The sequence below is a fragment of the Halichoerus grypus genome, chromosome 15, assembly GCF_964656455.1.
Source record: "Halichoerus grypus chromosome 15, mHalGry1.hap1.1, whole genome shotgun sequence".
NCBI classification, from domain to species: Eukaryota; Metazoa; Chordata; class Mammalia; order Carnivora; family Phocidae; genus Halichoerus; species Halichoerus grypus.
Window position 1 is genome coordinate 55,679,785 of NC_135726.1, and position 21,326 is coordinate 55,701,110.

The 21,326-nt window shown below is 54.1% G+C and overlaps 1 protein-coding gene across 1 annotated transcript; it reads right to left on the minus strand.

Moving 5' to 3' along the window:
- Window positions 1-289: 289 nt before the first annotated feature.
- Window positions 290-6,206, minus strand: HAS1 (hyaluronan synthase 1). The gene is made up of 4 exons (XM_036104100.2): window positions 5,486-6,206; window positions 3,784-4,009; window positions 3,046-3,178; window positions 290-1,318 (listed from the first exon to the last, which is right to left on the minus strand). Exons 1-4 carry the CDS (start codon window positions 6,095-6,097, stop codon window positions 643-645), a joined length of 1,647 nt encoding a protein of 548 aa, XP_035959993.2. The 5' UTR covers window positions 6,098-6,206; the 3' UTR covers window positions 290-642.
- Window positions 6,207-21,326: the final 15,120 nt, after the last annotated feature.

Here is a 21,326-nt window from a genome sequence, read left to right on the forward strand (position 1 = left end):
ATGACTTACCTTTCTTAGAGAGTAGCCAAGTGGATGGACCAGGGAAAGGCCCTCCACGGTACCTGAGAGTGTCCCCACATAGTAGGCACTGCGTAAGTATCGGTGATGAGAAGTTGAGAAATTTCACCCTCACAACTGACCCATGGGATTATCATCAGTTTCCCGAGGAAGGAGCCTGTCTACGTTCGAACAGCTGGTACCCAAGACAGAGCCACGAGTCCCCAACCTTCGACCATGTAGCCCTTCAGTTCTCAAAAAAAAAAAAAAAGTGGGGGGGGGAGACTCAGAAGAAAATAAATAAAATTCTTTATTATATCCTAATCACACAGTACAAATGGATATTAAATAAGAACAGGGAGAAAGCAGGCCCCTGGACAGCATGTGGGGACCCTTGTCCCCCCGGCCTCTAAAAATGCACGCCCTGATCAATAAATACCCCTCCCCAGGGACCCTGAAGTCCCAGCCCCAAAATAGTCCAGGCTGAAGAATCTCGGGTCCACCCCCTCGCTTCACAGAGGAGGGAAACTGAGGCCCAGAGAATCACCCAGCAAGTGCGTGGCTCCTGTTCCCCACCCCCCCTCCCCGCGGGTTTCCTCTCGCCTCGCCTGAGGTCCCTCGGGCGAGCAGCCCGCACACCTGGACTCACACCTGGACTCGGTAGCCCCCCGACCGCCGCCGGCAGAGCCTGCGCACGCCCACCCAGTAGAGCGTCAGCATGACCACCCAGTACCCCACGTAGGCGCCAGCGCCGGCGGCCAGGTGGTGCGCCTCGGCGGCGCGGGCAGGGCCGCTCCAGTCGGCCCGGGCCTCGTGCACCACGCTGCGCACCAGGCCTCCCAGCAGCAGCAGAGCCCAGAGGGCCAGCGGCAGCAGCGGCACGTAGTTGGCGGCCAGCTTCCGCCGGCCGGAGGTGCCCCAGCCGCTCCGGTTCATGGTGGCCAGCGCCAGGAACTTGGCGGGCAGGAGGCCGCCCATGTAGAGCGGCGCGTAGAGCGAGAGCAGCAGCATGCGCGGGCAGCCGCGCAGCCAGGCCGCGAAGGCCGCCTTGGCCAGCGCCACGCCCTGCACGCACAGCAGCACCCACAGCAGCGCCCACGGGCGGCCCGCGTAGAAGAGCCGCAGCACGGTGGCCGCCACGAAGAAGGGGAAGAGCCCCGCGACCACGGCCTCGTAGGTCATCCACGCGTGGTGCCGGTGCCACCAGAGCGCGTTGTACAGCCACTCGCGGAAGTAGGACTTGGACCAGCGCGTCTGCTGGCTCAGCCAGCGCAGGAAGGACGACGGAGTCTCGGAGTAGCAGCGCGACCGGGAGGTGTACCTGCGCCGGGGCACGAGGCGGGGCGTCAGCACCGCCCTCCCTGCGGCCGGGACACGGATGGGAGCCGGAAAGGCCACTGGCGTCGGGCGGCCACGGGGCTGCAAGCTGGCCTGACCTCCCTGGGCCTCGCGCTCCCGCGAGTGAGATGGCATCGACAAGGATTCCTACCTGATACGGCTGCGGCGAGCGCTGAATCAGGACTGCATGCCGACTGCTGAGCACAGGATGTTGTACTTGCTCAACAAATATGAGAAACTACTACTGTTTGCACGATGACTAATACCACGACTGCCGTTACTAAGATCATTACAGTTACTGACCTATTACTAATGCTATCACTAATCTATTACGAATACTTTCGTGGTCACTCTTATTGGCAGGCCCCGTGGTGAGGGATAAGCCAGGCGATGTTCCTACCCGGGGCAGCCCATGTGTTCGAGCTCAAGGGACCCATTAGGCCCCCTTCCTGTGGCCGCAGCGGACGTCCTAGTCAACCCCACCCAGTTCGCAGCTAAGCCCACACAAGGCTAGGATCCCGTTTCTGGAACGTCATCAGGTGGGCCACTAACAGTCAAGTTTGTTAGGAGGCGTCAAACTACTCTACCCCTCGGGTATTACTTGACACCGTCCGGCTCCTTGCCCTGTGTCATCGGGCATCCTCACTAGCCTCCCTGCCCTGCCCTGGTCTCCTGCAGTCTGTACCCAAAACAGCTGCCAGAGGGATCCTATCACAACAACACTCACCCGTCTGCCCAGAACCTCCCATGGCTCCCTCATCTTCGTTCAAAATTCTTGGGTGGCCTCTAAGCCTTTCTTGAGTGCTCCCCGTCACCACTCTGTCCTCCTCCCCGGACGCTCTCCCCCTTGCTAGGGCTCCACCTGCACCATTTCCAGCCTCCATCCCTGCCCTTCCTAGGGCATCCTAGTTCACATTTCATTCCCTGCTCCCAGACTCTCTAACCCCCTTTCCTGGCACGGCCATTGTCCAGCCTACTACACGTTCTCCTTAGTTACTGTCTCCCCAGTAGGTATGAGCATGAATGTGTGTCTCTTGTTAACTGCTGCATCCTCAGAGCTTGAAACATTGTAATGAGGGGTGCCTGGCTGGCTCTGCCAGAAGAGCGTGCTATTCTTGATCTTGGGGTCGTGAGTTCAAGCCCCACATTGGGCATAGAGATTACTTAAATAAATAAACTTAAACAAAAACACATTATAATGAATGTTTGCCTTGTGAATGAATGCATGAGTTCCCTTGGTGTACCCCAAGTTCTCTCTGGCCCTTTCACGGGGTCTAGCTTTGTAGAAATCTCTTTCCCCTGAACTCGACCTGGTTGAACCCATACTCCCCGAGTCTCACTGAATTACAACTCTTCCTGAAGCACTTGATTCTTCTTGCTCACTCTCTCACTAGATTCCACTCTCTTTCCCTCCCCACCTCACCTGAAGTAATCTGCACTGCCGGGGGAGAGCCATCCTGCCCCATCTCATGTGGTATATTCTAGGTGGAATTCCCCACCCTCACCTTGCCTCCCTTAGTAGAGTCCAGTGGGTCACATGATCAATGCAAATGCCACCCCTACTCCTTCCAGTATCTTCCACTCTCCCCTAACGTCTCAATGGGTAGAGCCCACTGTCCTGCACGATAATTTGGGTTTGGAGAATTCCCAACACACACACAGAGTCACTGGCCTCCACACGCACCCAACTACCTGATCCCCTCAGCTTACTTGGTCGCATAGCCCATGCTGAGCATGCGGTTGGTGAGGTGCCGGTCATCCCCAAAGGTGCAGTGGGTACCCAGGAACTTCTGGTTGTACCAGGCCTCAAGGAACTGCTGCAGGAGGTTGTTCCTGTACAGGCCTAGGTGGGGGTGGGGAGTACAGGACCATCAGCCTCTACTGTGCCCAGTACTGTCCCCAATCCTATCTCCCAACCCAACTCACCTCCAATTCTGGCCCCATCCTCAACCATCTCAATCCTGTCCTCAGCCCTATCTCCAGCAACAACTCCAGCCCCAATCCCATTCTCAACACCAATCCTTCTTCAACCCTATACCCATCCCAAATGTGCCCCAATCCTGTCCCTGATCCCCACCCACATACACTTTGACAGCAAAGCCACCCCAACTCCATCCTCGACCCCATATCCATTCTCAGCCCTATCCCCTACCCATCCCCATCCAAAAACCCTTCGCCAACCCCAAACTTGGCCCCAATCCTTTCCTTGACTCCAATTCCATCCCATTCCCTTCCCTAAACCTTTCCCCATTCCCTATCCCCATCCACACCCTTTCTCCAACCCCACCAAACACCATCCCACCTCCAACTTCCAGTTGTATCCCTATCCCCAATCCCTGTTGCAGCCCCATCTTTGTCCCCAATCTCAATCATATCCTCAACCCGTTCTGGCTCCCTCTCGCCCCCTCCACCCTATCCATGCCCTTCCCAAGTCCTACCCCTGCTCACCTAGGGGACCACTGATGCAGGACACACAATGGAAGTAGCTCTGACAAGCCCGCTCCACGTTGAAGGCCACCCAGTACCGCAGGCTGCTTAGGAAGCTGACCCAGGAGTCCAGGGGGTTAAGGATCCGCACATCCCCCCCAACAGCTCCTACCCGGGGCTCCTCATCCAGTACCCGCACCAGCTCCAGCAGTGCCATGGGGTCCAGCCTTGTGTCCGAGTCACAGACCTGTGGGGTGGAAGGGGCCAGGATCAGGCCAAATCCCTGCCCAGGGCTGGTGCTTGAGGGGAGGGCACCAAAGGGTGGGGAGTTGCTGGGACACTCCGCACCCAATCTGAACACAACTTTCAATTTTGTAGTCATTTTCAATGTCTAATCACACTTTAAGATGACCTCCCTAAGACCCATAACCTTGTATCATACCCTCCTCTGGCATGTGGGCAAGACCTGTAACTTGCTTCTAACCCATAGGATATGGCAAAAGTGATGGCACATAACTCCCATGATTATATTGCCTTATATACAAATAGTAAAGGAGTTTTGCAATGTAATTAAGATCCCTGGGGCGCCTGGGTGGCTCAGTCGTTAGGTGTCTGACTTCGGCTCAGGTCATGATCCCGGGGTCCTGGGATCGAGCCCTGCATTGAGCTCCCTGCGCCACGGGAAGCCTGCTTCTCCCTCTCCCACTCCCCCTGCTTGTATTCCCTCTCTTGCTGTCTCTCCCTCTGTCAAATAAATAAATAAAATCTTAAAAAAAAAAAAAATCCCTAATCTACTGAGATTTCCTGGGTGGGTCTGACCTAATCAGGTGAGCCCTTTAAAAGAAGGTCTAGAAGACAGAGACTTTCTCTTGCTGATCTGGAAGAAGTATTATGGCTGCAAGAACATGAATTCTGCCCACAAACACATTAGCTTGGAAGAGGCCCCTGAGCCTTAGATAGGACCCAGCTCCAGCTGACATCATGATTATAGCCTGATGGTACCTGAACAGAGGAACCAGTTAAGCTTTGCCCAGACTCCTGATTCATGGAAACTAGGAGATTAGTGTTTTGTTTCAAGCTGCCAAATTTGTGGTCATCTGTTAGGCAGCAATAGAAAACTAATGCAGTGCATTACTGAATGAGTTTCTACATTGGATGAAGACAGGAAGAAATCTCTACGTTGAATGGGTGAATAAAGCAATGAATGATTTCTACATTGGATGGATAAATGAATAAATCTTTAGATTGAGTGGATGACTGGATGGATGGATGGATGGATGGATGGATGGGTGAACGAGGGAAGGAAAGAGTCTGCATCCAACAGGTAAATGAATGAACAAAATAAATGAATGACCTCCATATTGGAGAGATGGATGTAAGAAGGGATGAGTGATGTCAACTACAATTAAAAAAAAAAAAAGAATGTATGAGTAAGAGTGAAAGAAAGAGTACAGAGTATGCAACTTGAGGTTGAATGAATGAAGAAAGGGAGGAATTAATGAATCGCTACACGATGAATAAAATGAGTGGTCTCCTTATTGGATGGACGGATAGAGGGACGTAAGAGCGAATGAGAGACGGAAAGAATCCCTACACTGAATGGCTGGATAAAAAAGGGAGTTAGAAAGAGGTCCACTCCGATTTCTGCACGGAAGGAAGAAGCCTAGAGAAGGGGGATTCCGAGCGTCAGGGGCACGGTGGGGCGCGCGCACCGTGCACTCACCTGCACGTAGTCCACAGAGTCGCCGAGGGCCTTGAAGGCCGTGTACATGACCTCGCGCTTGCCGCCCCAGCGCTGCGCCACGCACACGCACCTGTGCGTCCTCACCAGCGCCTCCACCGCCAGCCGCCCCGGGTCCTCGGCCTCCACCTCCCGGTAGGCGCCCGCGCCTGCAGCGCCCGCCGCCGCGGGTTCCCGGGGCTGGTGGTAGTTGCCGTCCCACACGTAGGTGGCGGGGTCCTCGTCGGCGAACACCTCGCGGAACATGTCCACCATGTAGAGGTCCTCGGCGCGGTTGCCGTCCACCACCATGAGGACGCGCAGGCGCGCGCGCGGGTACTGCAGGGCGCGGGCGGACGCCAGGCACTGGCGCAGGTACGCCGGGTCCTCCTGGTACGCCGAGATGGTGAGCGCCACGCTGCGCGCCGCCGCCGCGTCCAGGGGCCCCCGCGCCGCCGCCCGCTGCGCCGCCGCCGCCACCCGCCGGTGCTCCAGGTACGCGAAGAGGCTCTGCGCCAGCAGGTGTGCGGAGAGGAAGGCCCCGTAGAGACCGAAGGCCAGGAGGCCGTAGCGATCGGAGGCGAGCGGCACCCCGGCGGCGTAGGCCCAGGTCATGAGGCCCAAGATGAGCAGCGCGAAGGTGATCGTCAGCGCCCGCCGGGCCAGGCCCGAGCAGTGGCGGGCGGCCGGGGTGGGCTTGCGCACGTCCTGCTGGGGGCAGAGAGAGGGGATAGCAGGGGAAAGAGTCCTGAGATCCTCTTCTGGGAAGGGGAGACCTAGGGTTTTTGTTTTCCCCCAAGCCAATACAACATCCCCTTTTTGTAAAGAAAATTCCCTGGGGGGGCGCCTGGGTGGCTCAGTCGTTAAGCGTCTGCCTTCGGCTCAGGTCATGATCCCAGGGTCCTGGGATCGAGCCCCACATTGGGCTCCCTGCTCAGGGGAAGCCTGCTTCTCCCTCTCCCACTTCCCCTGCTTGTGTTCCCTCTCGCTGTCTCTCTCTCTGTCAAATAAAGAAATATTTTTTTTTTTAATGCAATATGGTATGTACCAGGTGCTGCTATAAGCCTTTTATAGAAACTTATTTTAATCCTCAGGACAGTCCTATGAGGTAGGTACTATTATCCCCATTTTACAGCCAAGGCAACTGAGTCAGAGAGAGGTGCAGCAGCTTGCCCAAGGTCACAGCTGGATAGCAGAGAAGCCAGGATTTGAAACTAAGAGTCCGGTCATTGAACTACCAGCTTATATACTGGCTTTACTCGTCGGGAGAGCTGGGGGTGGGGGGGCAGGAGATAATGTTTACTGCCACCATACACATAGCAAAACTGAGGACTGATTAGCCAGGAAGAGTGGCTTGCTCAAGGTCATGAAGCTCACAGGTGGAGGAGTCTTTTCTCTGACTTCCCAAAGGAACGACCACATTCTCCTTCATTGCTCAGCTTCCCGACAGGGCCAAGTGCCCAGTACATGTTGCAGGAAGAGCTCAGAATCAGAGAGAGGGGTGCCTCCGTTTTCTCATCTTGTAAAATGGGGATTTAGCCCCTTCTACACGCCAAGTACTGTCCAAGTGTGGTGGATACTGTTGCTCCTATTACATATAAGGAAACTGAGGCACAGGGCAGTGATTTCTCTTGCCCAAGGCCATTCAGGCAGTCTGGCTCCATCGTCCTCTAAACTGCCTCCTGTGTCACCAGCTCCCATCTCATGGGCTTCTTTATGAGTTAAATGCGTCATTAGGACACAGATTTGTGTCATCCAATACAGGCGTCACCAGCCACACGTGGCTGCTGGGTCCTTGAAAAACAGCCAGTAGGACAGAGGAACTGAATTTTTAATTTTATTTAAATATTTAACGCCAGAAACTGACACTTGATTCAATTATTGGAAAGCTTTTAAGTATGTTTGAAACAAGTAGGGTGTGGGAAGCTGCTTTTTCATTGGTAAATTTTATGAAATCTAAATGCAGATCAAGTATCTCCAATGAAAATACAGCATCTGCGTGAGATGTGCTACACATCTGGATTCTGAAGCCTTAGTTTGAAAAAAAGAGAGAGTAAAATATCTCGTTAATATTTTTGTATTGGTTACATACTGAAATGATAATTTTAAAAATCTTGTTTTGAAGTTTTATGTTATGTTGTAGCAAATATAGGTCTGATGCGTCTATTCATGAAATGATAATATTTCTGAGAGAGCAGGGATTGGCACCCTACAGCCCTCGGGCCAAATGCCTGCTACCCTTTTCACTACAACCCTGCAAGCGAAGACAAGGTTTTAGTTTGTTTGGTTTTTTTAGAGATTTTATTTATTTATTTTAAGATTTTATTTATTTGAGAGAGAGACACACAGCAAGAGAGGGAACACGAGCAGGGGGAGTGGGAGAGGGAGAAGTAGGCTTCCCGCCAAGCAGGAAGCCCGATGCGGGGCTTGATCCCAGGACCCTGGGATCATGACCTGAGCCGAAGGCAGACGCTTAAAGACTGAGCCACCCAGGCACCCCAGATTTTATTTTTTAAGTAACCTCTACACCCAATGTGGGGCTTGAATTTACAACCCCGAGATTAAGAAGCGCGTGCTCAGGGGTGCCTGGGTAGTTCAGCCGGTTAAGCACCTGCCTTTGGTTCAGGTCATGATCCCAGGGTCCTGGGATCCAGACCCACATGGGCTCCCTGCTAAGCAGGGAGTCTGCTTCTCCCTCTCCCTCTACTGCTCCCCCTGCTTGTATTCTCTTTCTCTGTCAAATAAATAAATAAAAATCTTAAAAAAAAATCGCATGCTCTACCAACTGAGCCAGTTGGGCATCCCTAGTTTTTACCTTTTTGAATGGGTGAAAAAAGTCAAAAGAATAATATTTTGTGGCATATGAAAATTACATGAAATTCAAATTTCAGCATCCTTAAATCAACTTTGATTGGCATACAGTCACACTCATCTGTTTACATACTGTCTATGGCTGATTTCACGCTACACCAAAGTTGAGTAGTTGCAATAGAGATCATATGACACACACACACAAAAACTCAAATATTGACTATCTAGCTTTATACAGAAAAAATCTGATGCCCCCTGATATATTGGGTTACGTAAATTATATTATTGAAAGTAAGTTTACCTTTTAAATGTGGCTACTAAAAAATTTTAAATTATGTATGTGGCTCACATGATGTTTCTATAGGACACGGCTTTTAGCTTCTATAAGTAGAGCTTTTAGCCTAGTAATCACTCAATATTAATGATTACATTATTAAAACACTCAGAAACACACCTCTATCAGCTGTGGACACACAGCCGCACACATATATTCACACATGACAAGAGACACACAGTGTGCCCACATAGGAGAACATTCATATTCTAGAAGATAACCCAGACACCTGCTGTTAGAACTTAGGGATCCTGAGACCCTCACCATCAGCCACAGGTGAACTTGGGAACACGCCCTTGAGCAGGAAGGACCTAAACCAGGACCGGATGCCCACAGAGCAACAGAGACACAGGCACCCACTTGTGGGTCCGGGTGGGAGCAAAGGGACAGAGCTTCAGAAAACAGTAACAGTTAAGGTTGAGCCCTATGAAGTGGCCATTTTTTAAAGGGCAAAAGTGACCAGATATCTGCGATTTCATTTGGTTCAACGTAATAGTTATTGAACACATAAACGTAGAAATCCGGCCCACGTGTCAAGCAAATACAGCTCTGCCTCGCCCACCCGCACCCCGCACGCAGACACGGACTTACAGCGGGATCAGCAAGGACACGTCACTTCTCATACACTACAGGCGCGATGGCCACCTACACAGGGGGATGGAACCCAAGCGCTCCGACCGGGTCACTGTCCCACACCGACGGTCGCCGTCATGCACAGGAGCGCGCGCGGTGTCCCCCCACCCACCCACGTGGTCACACAGGTGCCAGAGTCCCCGCACGGCCGCACGCACCTGTGTCATCGCTGCGGGTCCGGCGGGCGCTCCTCTCCTGCTCGCTCCCGGGTCTCCCTGTGGCTGGGGAGCCCGGGGGTCATTTGAAGACCGACGCAGGCGGGGGCGGAGGAGGGCTGACGTCAGGGAGGAGCTGGGCCAGGGGCTCTGAGGTCACGGACCAGCCGGGCAGCTCCACCCGCTTCCCGCCATGGCCCGCACCCCCGCGCCCGACGGCCTCCCTTCCCAGGGCCGCCGTCTCGCCCTTCCCTGCCCTCCCAGGCCTCCTTCTCCGCTCTCGTTCCCCCCTCTTCTCTCTCTCCATTGCTGCGTTCCTCTCCCTCGCTTTCTCCCCGCGCCCCCCACACCCTCCGTCTTTCCTCCTGTCTGCCCGATTTCTCTGCCCACCTCTCCCGCATCCCAGCCGCTCCCCTCGAAGCCCCGGGGACGAGAAAATGCGCACACGTGCGTGGTTGTGGGTGTGGCCGCGCGCGCTGGCTGTGAGGCCCGCTGTCTGCGAGGAGCTGTGAGTGGTGGTGGGTCTGCATGTGTGCCCGTGCGAGCGTGTGCGCGTGTGCCAGGGCCCGGGGAGGGGGCTGGGCACTGGGATTTGTCTCCCAGGGGCTCCGGGGTGAACTCACAGAGTTGTGCGTCAGCTGCCCCAGGGAGCCCCGGGAACCTGAGTCAGAGTGAAGGTGGCAGTGGCCTCGCTTAGAGGCCAGAGACGGGGTCCTGGGGCTTCTAAGCCCCCAGCCCCTCAGGACCAGGAGGCTCAGTGATAAATGTCATTGTTTCCATGCCCTTCTTTTCCCATGATTAAACAAAACAAAACAAAAAAAACCTCTAATTCTTTGTCTCTGTTCCTCTTCGCGTGAACTGATAATGCCCATCTCTCTCCCTCTATAGCTGCCTCTGTTTCTCCGTCTGTGGTGGTACATGCCCATCTCCTACTGTCTCTGAGTCTCTGTCCACCTGTCTGTCTCTGTGTGTTCCTGTTTCTCTCCATGCCTCCCTATCTCTCTCTCTCTCTCCCTTTTCCTTCTCTCTGTGTCCATTTCTGTCTGCTTCCCTCTGGGTTTGTGTCTGTCTGTCTCTTCATTTCCGACTCTCGGTCTCCCTGACTTTCCTACTCTATGACTCTCTCTTCCTTTCTCACTCTCCTGTGTGTCTCTGCCTTTGTTTCCTTTGTGTTTGTCTATCTTCTGTTTCTCTCTCAATATCTGTATTTGTATCTTTTTTCCCCATCTCCCTGTTTTTGTTTCTCTGTTTCTCCCTGTTCCTCTCAGTGGTTGTTGCTCTTTTCTCTGTCTCTCTTGGTCTCTGTCTCTGTCTCTATCGCCCTTGGTCTCTGTGTATCTCTGTGCATCTTCTTCTGAGGTTCCATCTCTGTATATGTTTTTCTGACTCTCTCATTCCCTGCTTCTCTCTGACTGGGTTTTCTGTCTCTAAGTCCTCCTTTCCCCCTCCTGCTGCTTCATCGCATCCAGACTGTCCTGGAGCTTTCCCCTGCAGGACACCAAGTCCTCACTCCCTGAGTTTCCCCGGGAAGGCAGGGTGTGAGGGGCCATCACTAGGTTGGGCCTTGCCTGAGTCTGGCTGTCGGGGAAAAGGCCAGTTCAGGGCCCAAGTGAGAGGCACCCCGCCCACCTCACCAGGGCAGGGCCGCATCCTGACGCTGCTGCCAGGAGCCTGTGCCTGGTGTCTGGCTGTGTCAGGATGATGGATCCCCCGGTGGGGGCTGAGCCCAGAGCAGGAGGGGAGGGAGATTCCTCTACCCCAGGGTGGGGGTGGGGGCAGTCCAGGCTCCACTCAGAAGCCGGGCATTTGGCTGCCCAGCCCCCACCGCACCCTGCCCGGGTGGAGCAGCTGTATAAAACCAGATGTTTCTAAAACCAGAGTGTGGATGAAGGAGGGACCAGGACTTTTAACCCCAATGGTTTCCACTTCCAGGATCCAGGAGTCCTGGCCCCAGCTCCCTCTTCCTTCAGACCCAGGAGTCCAGGCCCCCACCCCCCTCCTCCCTCAGACTCAGGAGTCCAGGCCCCCAGCCCCTCCTCCCTCAGACCCAGGAGTCCAGGCCCCCAGGTCCTCCTCCCTCAGACGCAGGAGTCCAGGCCCCCAGCCCCTTCCTCCCTCAAACCTAGGAGTCCTGGCCCCAGCCCCTTCCTCCCTCAGACCCAGGCCCCCAGCCCCCCAGCCCCCTCCTCCCTCAGACCCAGGAGTCCGGGCCCCCAGCCCCCTCCTCCCTCAGACCAAGGAGTCCAGACCCCCAGCCCCTCCTCCCTCAGACCCAGGAGTCCAGACCCCCAGCCCCTCCTCCCTCAGACCCAGGGGTCCAGGCCCCCAGCCCCTCCTCCCTCAGACCCAGGGGTCCAGACCCCCAGCCCCTCCTCCCTCAGACCCAGGAGTCCAGGCCCCCAGCCCCTCCTCCCTCAGACCCAGGAGTCCAGGCCCCCAGGTCCTCCTCCCTCAGACGCAGGAGTCCAGGCCCCCAGCCCCTTCCTCCCTCAAACCTAGGAGTCCTGGCCCCAGCCCCTTCCTCCCTCAGACCCAGGCCCCCAGCCCCCCAGCCCCCTCCTCCCTCAGACCCAGGAGTCCGGGCCCCCAGCCCCCTCCTCCCTCAGACCAAGGAGTCCAGACCCCCAGCCCCTCCTCCCTCAGACCCAGGAGTCCAGACCCCCAGCCCCTCCTCCCTCAGACCCAGGAGTCCAGGCCCCCAGCCCCTCCTCCCTCAGACCCAGGAATCCAGGCCCCCAGCTCCCCAGCCCCCTCCTCCCTCAGACCAAGGAGTCCAGGCCCCCAGCCCCCTCCTCCCTCAGACCCAGGAGTCCAGGCCCCCAGCCCCCTCCTCCCTCCCAAAAGTCCAAGCTCCCAGCCCCCTCCTCCCTCAGATTCACATGTCCAGTCTCCCAAAATTCCTTGCAGGGAGAGATGACCAAGGCTGGCAGTAGCCAAGACAAGGACAGATGAAACCGGGCACTCCCACAGGAGGCAAGAGGTAGTGGCAGGATCACCTCTTGCTCTCCTCACTAACACCCATCTCTCCCAGAACCCTCTACTCCAGTGGAGACTGATCTCTGTTCCCTACCCTGGGTACACAGTGGCCCTCCCAAGATTTCCATCATCATCAGAAAACCTCGGGCTTTGGTTTACAGAAAACCAGGACAGGGGTGAAGAGTGGGGAGAAAATAAGGCAGAAATGGAGAAAAGGCAGGGGAGAACATTTGTTCCCTGTAGGAACATCTCCCACACCGCCAGTGGGCCAGGCTCCCGGCTGGGTGATGCCAGGCACACAGAGATGACTCAGACCCGGGCCCTGCCCTTGTGGAGATGCCAATCTTGTGAAGGAGACAGCTGTGTAAACAGAGGATCAAAGACGAGTGCGAGGATGCCCCAACCCGGCTGAAGAATCAGGGTGGGCTTCCTGGAGGAGGTGATGTCCAGGAGGAGCAGAGTTAGCCAAGGTAAGGGTGGGGGTGGGACTGGTGGTTAGAAAGTGGAGTAGGAAGGGCACGCAAGGCAAGAAATGTCCTGGCTGGTCAGCAAAGTACAGGTGGGTTGATGTGTAGAAGCATAAAGCGCAAAGCACTGGGTGGGGGTGGGATGCATAGCTGGGTTCACCACATGCAGGTTTTGATTGGCAGATTCAGGGGCTGGGATTTGGTCCTGGGGGTGCTGGAGAGTTATGGGAGGGCTGGGAGCAGATGGGGGGGCGGCTCTGGGTGCCTGTGAGGGACAAACTGGATGGAGAGACCGGGGACTTATGGCAGGGGTGGCTGAGTGGCGGGGTTATATCAGGGTCTCTTCTGAACAAGTCTGAGCTGGGACGCAGGCAGTAGCTGTGGGGCTGGAGGAGAGGGGGAGCGCAGAGCGAGGTTGAGCAGAGCTCCCTGAGGACCCTGAGGAGCAAGGAGACTGCGAGGCAGCTCACTGAGCCTTTCGTCTGAGCTCCTTCTGACTACATTTGCCTCATTTCGGTCAGGTACCCTTCTCAACGATGACTTGTCTCCTGGGGAAGGAGGGAAAGCAAGGGCCCTGGGGAAGTAAGGTGAGGAAGTTGTGGTGTTTTGTTAAATACCTGAGTCCAGGCAAATGTGTCTGGGTGGGAAGGAAGTGCTTTGGGAGAGTGTAGATAGGGAGAGACAGAGGATGGAGGGACGAGGGAGGGAGAGAAACAGAGAAGGGTGGAAGGATGGAGGAGAGGAGGAATGAAAGAAGTGAGGGAGGGAGAAGGGAAGAGGGAGGCTGGCTTACCTGGCTACCCTAATCTGGAAACCTGCCCCCCCCACTCCTGTTCCCCTTTACCTCCCTCTGCTCTTTCCTGTTTGTCACAGCATTTTTCACCTTCCTACATAAAGTGTAAGTTGCCCGTTTATTGCCTTTCTTGTATAAAGTGCATCTCCCTCGTTAGAACACAAGCTCCATACCGGCAGTGGTCTTTGCCTGTTTTGGTCATGACTCTGTTCCGTTGGGATCTGGACCCGTGCCTGGTACACAGTAGGTGTTCAACAAACACGTGTCGGATGAATGAGATCCCGATGGAAGACACAACTACCACCGCCCGTTCTGTCTTCCTGAGAGGAAAGACAAAGAAGAGGAGGAAAAGGAGAGAAGAGGAAGGAGGGTAGAGGAGGAGGAGGGAGGGGAGAGGGACAGGGAGGAAGGCGAAGTGGGCAGGAGAGAGCCCAGTGCTGGGACCCCCTCCCCACACCGCTACCCAGTTACTGGGGGAGCCATCCCTGAGTGGTCAGTCCTGAGAGGCATGGGATTAGGAGCTCCCAGGGAGGTGGGACCCTAGACAAGGTGCCCCAGGGTCAGCAAAGATCCAAATCTGGAAGCAGATTGCCTGTGGACTTCCAGGAACTCAGAGGGCTTGGGTCCCAGCGCTGAGCAGAGCCCTGGACAGCGGCAGCCCACAGGGCCTTTCCTCCCACACGCCTGCATTCTGGGAAACATCTAGGTCTCCAAGATTCGGCAGAAATTCTGGGAGGGAGGGAGAGAGGGAGGCAGCAGTGACTGCATGTCCACCTTCGGCCTCCAGGAGGAAGTTGTGGGGCCTCCGGGGGCCCTGTCCTTCCTTAACCCTGTCCCTGCAGCTGGGGACGCCTCGTCCCAGCTTCCTCCTTTGCTCCTGTCCATGTCCCTGAAGGAAACAGAAACAGAAAGAGCCAAAAAGAGGGAGAGGAAGAAGAAGGAGACTTCTTTTTCGGGGAGTTCTAAACTCTCCCAGGAAAGCAAGTGTCTCCTTTTTCAGAGAGGGAGCCTGAGGCCTGAGAAGAACGGTTTCCTAGCCAGAGTGATGCAGCAAGGAAGCAGCAGAGCCAGAAAAGAAGGTCACTGAGGGAGGAACGGCTGGGGGCTGGACCTCTGGGTCTGAGGGAGGAGGGACTGGGGGGCCTGGACTCCTGGGTCTGAGGGAGGAAGGGCTGGGGGTCTGGACTCCTGGGTCTGAGGGAAGAGGGGTTGGGGGCCTGGATTCCTGGGTCTGAGGGAGGAAGGGCTGGGGGCCTGGACTCCTGGGTCTGAGGGAGGAGGGGCGGGGCGTCTGGACTCCTGGGTCTGAGGGAGGATGGGCTGGGGGTCTGGACTCCTGGGTCTGAGGGAGGAGGGACTGGGGGGCCTGGATTCCTGGGTCTGAGGGAGGAAGGGCTGGGGGTCTGGACTCCTGGGTCTGAGGGAGGAGGGGTTGGGGGCCTGGATTCCTGGGTCTGAGGGAGGAAGGGCTGGGGGCCTGGACTCCCGGGTCTGATGGAGGAGGGGTTAGGGGCCTGGACTCCTGGGTCTGAGGGAGGAGGGGCGGGGCGTCTGGACTCCTGGGTCTGAGGGAGGATGGGCTGGGGGCCTGGACTCCCGGGTCTGATGGAGGAGGGGTTAGGGGCCTGGACTCCTGGGTCTGATGGAGGAGGGGCGGGGCGTCTGGACTCCTGGGTCTGAGGGAGGAGGGGCTGGGGGGCCTGGATTCCTGGGTCTGAGGGAGGAGGGGCTGGGGGCCTGGACTCCCGGGTCTGATGGAGGAGGGGTTAGGGGCCTGGACTCCTGGGTCTGATGGAGGAGGGGCGGGGCGTCTGGACTCCTGGGTCTGAGGGAGGAGGGGCTGGGGGGCCTGGATTCCTGGGTCTGAGGGAGGAACGGCTGGGGGCCTAGACTCCTGGGTCTGAGGGAGGAGGGACTGGGGGGCCTGGATTCCTGGGTCTGAGGGAGGAGGGGCTGGGGGCCTGGACTCCTGGGTCTGAGGGAGGAGGGGCTGGGGGCCTGGACTCCTGGGTCTGAGGGAGGAGGGGCTGGGGGGGACTCCTGGGTCTGAAGGAGGAGGGGTTGGGGGCAGGACCCCTGGGTCTGAGGGAGGGATCTGCACTGCTAGGTGCTGAAGCGGAGGCCTGGGGCTGGACTCTCTTCTGAGCTCCAAGAGAAAGTTTTGTGAGACCCAGGTTACTCTTGCTCACATGGCTTTGGCTCTGTGCCTCCACCACTTCCTTCCGAAAGCGGTCCACTGTGAACCTGAGTCCAGTTCCAAGACAGACCAGTGCTTGATGAGCTTCCATGGGAGGAACACAACTGTCTGAGTCAGAAGACAGATGCGAGGATGTGCAATCGGAGGGACAGTCTGGGGCCCCCAAGGAGGAGGTGGTTACTTGTGTGTTCTTGGCAAGGAGTCATTTCATTCCCCTGAGCCTCTCTTTCCTCATCTGTGAAATGGAAGTATCTCAAGTTGTCCCTCACAGGGTAGCCCTTCAGATTCACGGAGAGAGAGCATCTGCCTGGCACACTGCCATGTGAGATACGTGTTAACTGTTCCCGAACCAGCAGCACTGAGGGTCTCCGTGAATGGTTCAGGTGGCAACAGGGGACTCTGGCCACCTCAGTCATGATCTGGGGGGGTCAGCCCGGTAGGGTCTGGGAGGGGCCCACGGTCTGGAGTCAGCTGCTCCTGGGTTCCAAGGCTGGTGGCCTTCGGCAAGTCATGTCCTACCCTGGCCGAGTGTCCTCCTTCCAGCTGCAGATGAGGAGAGCCCATGACCGCACTGATGTGCGTGGATGGAGCTGTGCTGGCCACAGAGCCAATCCCTGGGCCCCGGCTTCCTCAGCTCTGGAGGAGGGAGAAAAGACCCGCCCGCTCGAGACTATTTCAAGGAGCCTGGAAAAGTTTGGGGAGTGGACAGCATGCAGCACAGATGGCAGGTCACGAAGGGGTGCCCTGTGGGCTCCAGATGGAGGAAGTCAGAGGGACAGATGCCGGGAGCCTCCTCTGTGGTCACTGCTGCAGGCCTGTCTCCAGCAGGCAGAAATAGCCAAAATGTTGATGGTGGCCAGGGTCTACGCCACACCCCGGGCCACCTACTTCCCATTCATTAGCTCTAACCAAAGGTCTCCTTCAGACAGTTACTACAGACCCGGTGTTAGAGAAAACTGAGGTTCAAAAAGGTAAGTGACCCGGTGAAGGTCACACAGGTAGCGGTGGAGCTGGGATTTGAACATGGCTCGTTCGCAATCGGAAGTCCACGTGCTTTCTGCACTGCGGTGTGCTGTTAAATGTTAACAACGGGCCCCAGAAGAAACAGTACGCCTGTATATAGAGACTTACGTTTACAATAAAAGATTTACTGATTTTAAAGCACAGGTAGCACACAGTTTACAAATAATAGTACAATCCATGATACTCTTCGTTGTAAATTCCATACGACTCTAGTTTCAGGAGACTTGCTGTTTCTTGCAAAACCCAGCACCAATTTTCATAATTCTGTCGCCAACAGTAATATCACAATATCAGACTACAAACGAATATTTGATTATTATCTAATCCAGCAAAGATGTAGCTCGTTCACTGACGAAGAAGTGTAGGTGCGACATGAATGTCGGGTGGTATTTTTGTTTACGTTAACGAAAGACAGACGTGAAACAAAGATGTATGTTGGAACTTGATTTGCTCCTCAAATACAGCAAAGAAATTAGGAGGTGATGGATTTTAAGAATTTGTCTTTTTAAAATGTGACTTACTTAATTTTATATGATTGATTTCTAATAATGGCTCCTAAAATTCCTGAAATTTTAACAACTATCTCTTTGTGAGAGGGTACAAGCCATCTCAACACATCACTGGTGTTGCCCCCACAGACAACAGGGGGCAGAGAGAAGGACAGATTTGGGGTCGACACCATGTCAGAGTCAAGAAATCATGGTCCCTGCCTGTTCTGAGGCTTGGGGGACCGAGACCATCTGAAGCCCGTGGAAATAATCCTGCCCATAGTGGGCATTTGTCCGTGGTGGTCTCTGCCTCAGGCACTATCCAGATTGCTTCAGGTCTGACAACTGTGCTGGGAACACAGATATTTCTGTGCGCGGTGCTGGTGTTTCTCCCAGCGCCCCTCTGTGTGGATAAGGTGGGGTGGGGAAGAGTAGGAAACGGTTTTCACTGTCTTCATGAAGCCCTGTGTCAACTCACCCACCTCAAATCTGCAGCTGCAGAAATCTCTGAAACCCACCCTTCACCTCTCCTGTGCCAGGAAAGTGCTCCCTCCTCCCTTTCTCTTTTCTCTGTCCCTGCACCCCTCCATCCCCTCTACCTCCCGCCTCTTTTCTTTCTGTCCTCCCTTCTTTCTCTCTCTAGTGAACTGTTTACCAAAGTATAATATACATACAGAACATTACACTTATCATAAATGTACCACCAACAAATGGTCACAAGATCAAGAAGGAGAACATCTCACCACCCCCTTGCCCTCACCCCTGCCCGTCCTCCCCCCACCCCCCACACACACGAGACGGACTGTCCCGATTCTAATCGACTCGGTCTAATTGACCCGTTTTAAAATTTCAGACAGTGCCTCCTCTTTTATGCCTAGTGGTGGCTTCTTCTTCTTTTTAAAGATTTTATTTATTTAGAGAGGGCAAGAGAGAGAGAGAGAGAGTACATGAGTGGGAGGAGGAGCAGAGGGAGAGAGAGAATCTCAAGCAGACTCCCCGCTGCGTGCACAGAGCCTGATGCAGCGCTCAATACCACGACCCCGAGACTCCGAGACCATCACCTGAGCTGAAGTCAAGAGTCGGACGCTCAACCAACTGAGCCACCAGGTGCCTCTGCTGCCTGGCTTCTTTTGCTCAACATTATGTCTGTGAGATTCATCCACAGTTGTGCACGTTATGATTGGCTTATTCTCCTTCCTGTAGAGGAGCGTCCTGTTGTGTGAATATTCTCCGTCTCTCTTCCTTGTGCAGATCCTCTACAGAGGGATTGTTAACAGAGTTGGGAAGGCAGAGGCTCAGAGCCATGAAGTCCTCGCTGCCAGGAGTCTGGGTCCCCAGCACTCCCTAGTTGCCCTAGAGCTGAGGTTCTCTGTTCTCTACCCTTCACAGATCTATCTTCTGATGAAGCAAAATTTCTCAATCTTCCATGATTTCTTTTTTTTTTATTTTTTTATTGTTATGTTAATCCCCATACATTACATCATTAGTTTTAGATGTAGTGTTCCATGATTCATTGTTTGTGCATAACACCCAGTGCTCCATGCAGAACGTGCCCTCCTCAATACCCATCACCAGGCTAACCCATCCTCCCACCCCCCTCCCCTCTAGAACCCTCAGTTTGTTTTTCAGAGTCCATCGTCTCTCATGGTTCGTCTACCCCTCCGATTCCCGCCCCCCTTCATTCTTCCCCTCCTGCTACATTCTTCTTCTTCTTTTTTTTTTCCTTAACATATATTGCATTATTTGTTTCAGAGGTACAGTTCTGAGATTCAACAGTCTTGCACAATCCTCCATGATTTCTAAAGGAGCAGAGCTGAGGGACCAGAAGGAGAAGTAGACCAGGGGCTGCCTGAGTAACAGGAACTGGGGTCTCTTCTGATTTCCAAACAGTCAGGGATGTGTTGGTACCATTTGTGGCTGAGCCAGAGACTCTTGGGAATCTAAACACCCAAGCCCCTCACCCCCATGCTCCTACCTCTGCTGGCCCCTGCACCTTAGGGTTGATTTGTGATCTGTGCTGACGACATACGCGTCTCCCTGAGGTTTGAAAGGTTATCAGAAAATACCAGTAGCTATCTCACAAATATATTTGTCAAAAGTGGAGAGAAATTTGGGAATACAAAGGCAAACAGGAGACCTGAGGGTACTTACTCCTTCATATTCTCTGGGGCCTGCACGTGTCAGGCTCTGTGGCCAGAACACAGAGGCAAACGGGACTCAGAACAGCCTTGATGAGCTCAGAGTGTGGTGGGGAGAAGGGGAGAGGGACCCTCAGTCATACTAGAGCTGCAGAGCCAACCCTGTGGCCTCTAGCCACATGGAGCTATTTAGATTTAAATGCATTAAAATTAAATTTGCAATCTAGTTCCTCCACTAGAGATTTAGACTCCGGGCTGGATGCACGGCTGCCATGACAAAGAACGGGTCAAGGAAGAGGAAAATGAGGAATCGATGATTCTGAACCTCATTTCAACATGTGGGGTTTTTCCCCACACCACCAAGCAATTCTTTGACACCAGCTGGGTGTCCTACAGTTTGACGCAATTCCAACACTACACTGAGTCAGACCCCACAGGTTGGGGGCTCAGTCCCACAGGATTGCCCCCCTCCCACTTCTGATGCCAGGTGCAAGACCAAATTGTCACCTGCTTCCCACAACCTCCTCCTTGGGTTTGATTAATTTGCTAGAGTAGTTCACAGAACTCAGGAAACCTGTTTACTCATTAGATTACCAGTTTATTACCAAGAATATTAAAGGATATGAATTGGGGCGCCTCAGTGGCTCAGTCGGTTAAGTATCTGCCTTCAGCTCAGGTCATGATCCCAGGGTTCTGGGATTGAACCCCGGATCAGGCTCCCTCTGCCTCTCCCCCGACTTGTGTTCTCACCACTCCGCTCTCTCGCTCTCAAATAAATAAATAAATCTTAAAAAAATAATAAAGGATATGAATCAACAGCCAGATGAAGTGAAACATAGGGCGAGGTCCCAGTCAAAGGAGTTTCTGTCCCCATGGAGTTTGGGGCTAAGCCTGGTGGCATGTGGAAGCATTCTGGTTCCCCAAACTGTAAGCCCTCCAAAACCCAGCCTTTTGGATTTTAATGGAAGCTTCATTACATAGTCATGACTGATTAAATCTTTGGTCATTAGTGACTGAACTCAATCTCCAGCCCCTCTCCCCTCCCAGGAGATGGCGGAAGGAGGGGGGTGGTTTACTGAAAGTTGACTCCTCTGGTGACTGGCCCCCATCCTTAGGTGCTTTTCAGAAGTCACCTCATTAACGTAACAACAAACACCTTCATTACTCCCATTACGGGAAATTCCAAGAGATTTGGGAGCTTTATGACAGAAACAGGGGTGAAGATCAAATATATATTTTTCATTATAAATCACACTATCACAGATACTCCCACAATTGCTAACATGCAAGTCGCCTACCAGCGAGATCACTTAGCTAAAGAAGCTAAGGTCCTTGCCCTCTGAGAGAAAAGACTGGGCAAAAAGTATATAGAGAAAACAAGAACTCTAACAAAAACGTGCACAGATGGTCATAGTAGCTCTCTTCACAGTAGCCAAAAGGTGGAAGGAAACAAGCCAAATATCCATTAGCAGATGGGTGGAGAGACAAAGTGTGGTCCATTCACACAGTGGAATATTATTCAGCCATAAAAAAGAACAAAGCACTGACGCTTACTATAACATGGATGTACCTCGAAAAGAGAAAGAAGCAATACATAAAAGATCACATATTATATGATTCCATGTAGATAAATGTCCAGAACTGGCAAACTCAGTCAGAAAGCAGATTCAGGTTGCCAGGGGCTGGGGAATGGGGAATTACTGTTTGATGGGTACGGAGTTTCTGTTTGGGGTGATGAGGAAGTTCGGGAACTAGGGAGTGGTGATGGTTGTGCAATATGAATGTGCTTAATGCCACTAACTTATGTACTTAAAAACAGTAAATATTAT

Coding starts and splice junctions, on each gene's coding strand:
- HAS1 (XM_036104100.2), bottom strand. CDS start 6,097: ATGACCTGGGCCTACGCCGCCGGGGTGCCGCTCGCCTCCGATCGCTAC. Junction 4,010..5,485: donor ACTCTGTGGACTACGTGCAG/GTGAGTGCACGG, acceptor TCCACCCCACAG/GTCTGTGACTCGGACACAAG. Junction 3,179..3,783: donor CTGCATCAGTGGTCCCCTAG/GTGAGCAGGGGT, acceptor ACCCCCACCTAG/GCCTGTACAGGAACAACCTC.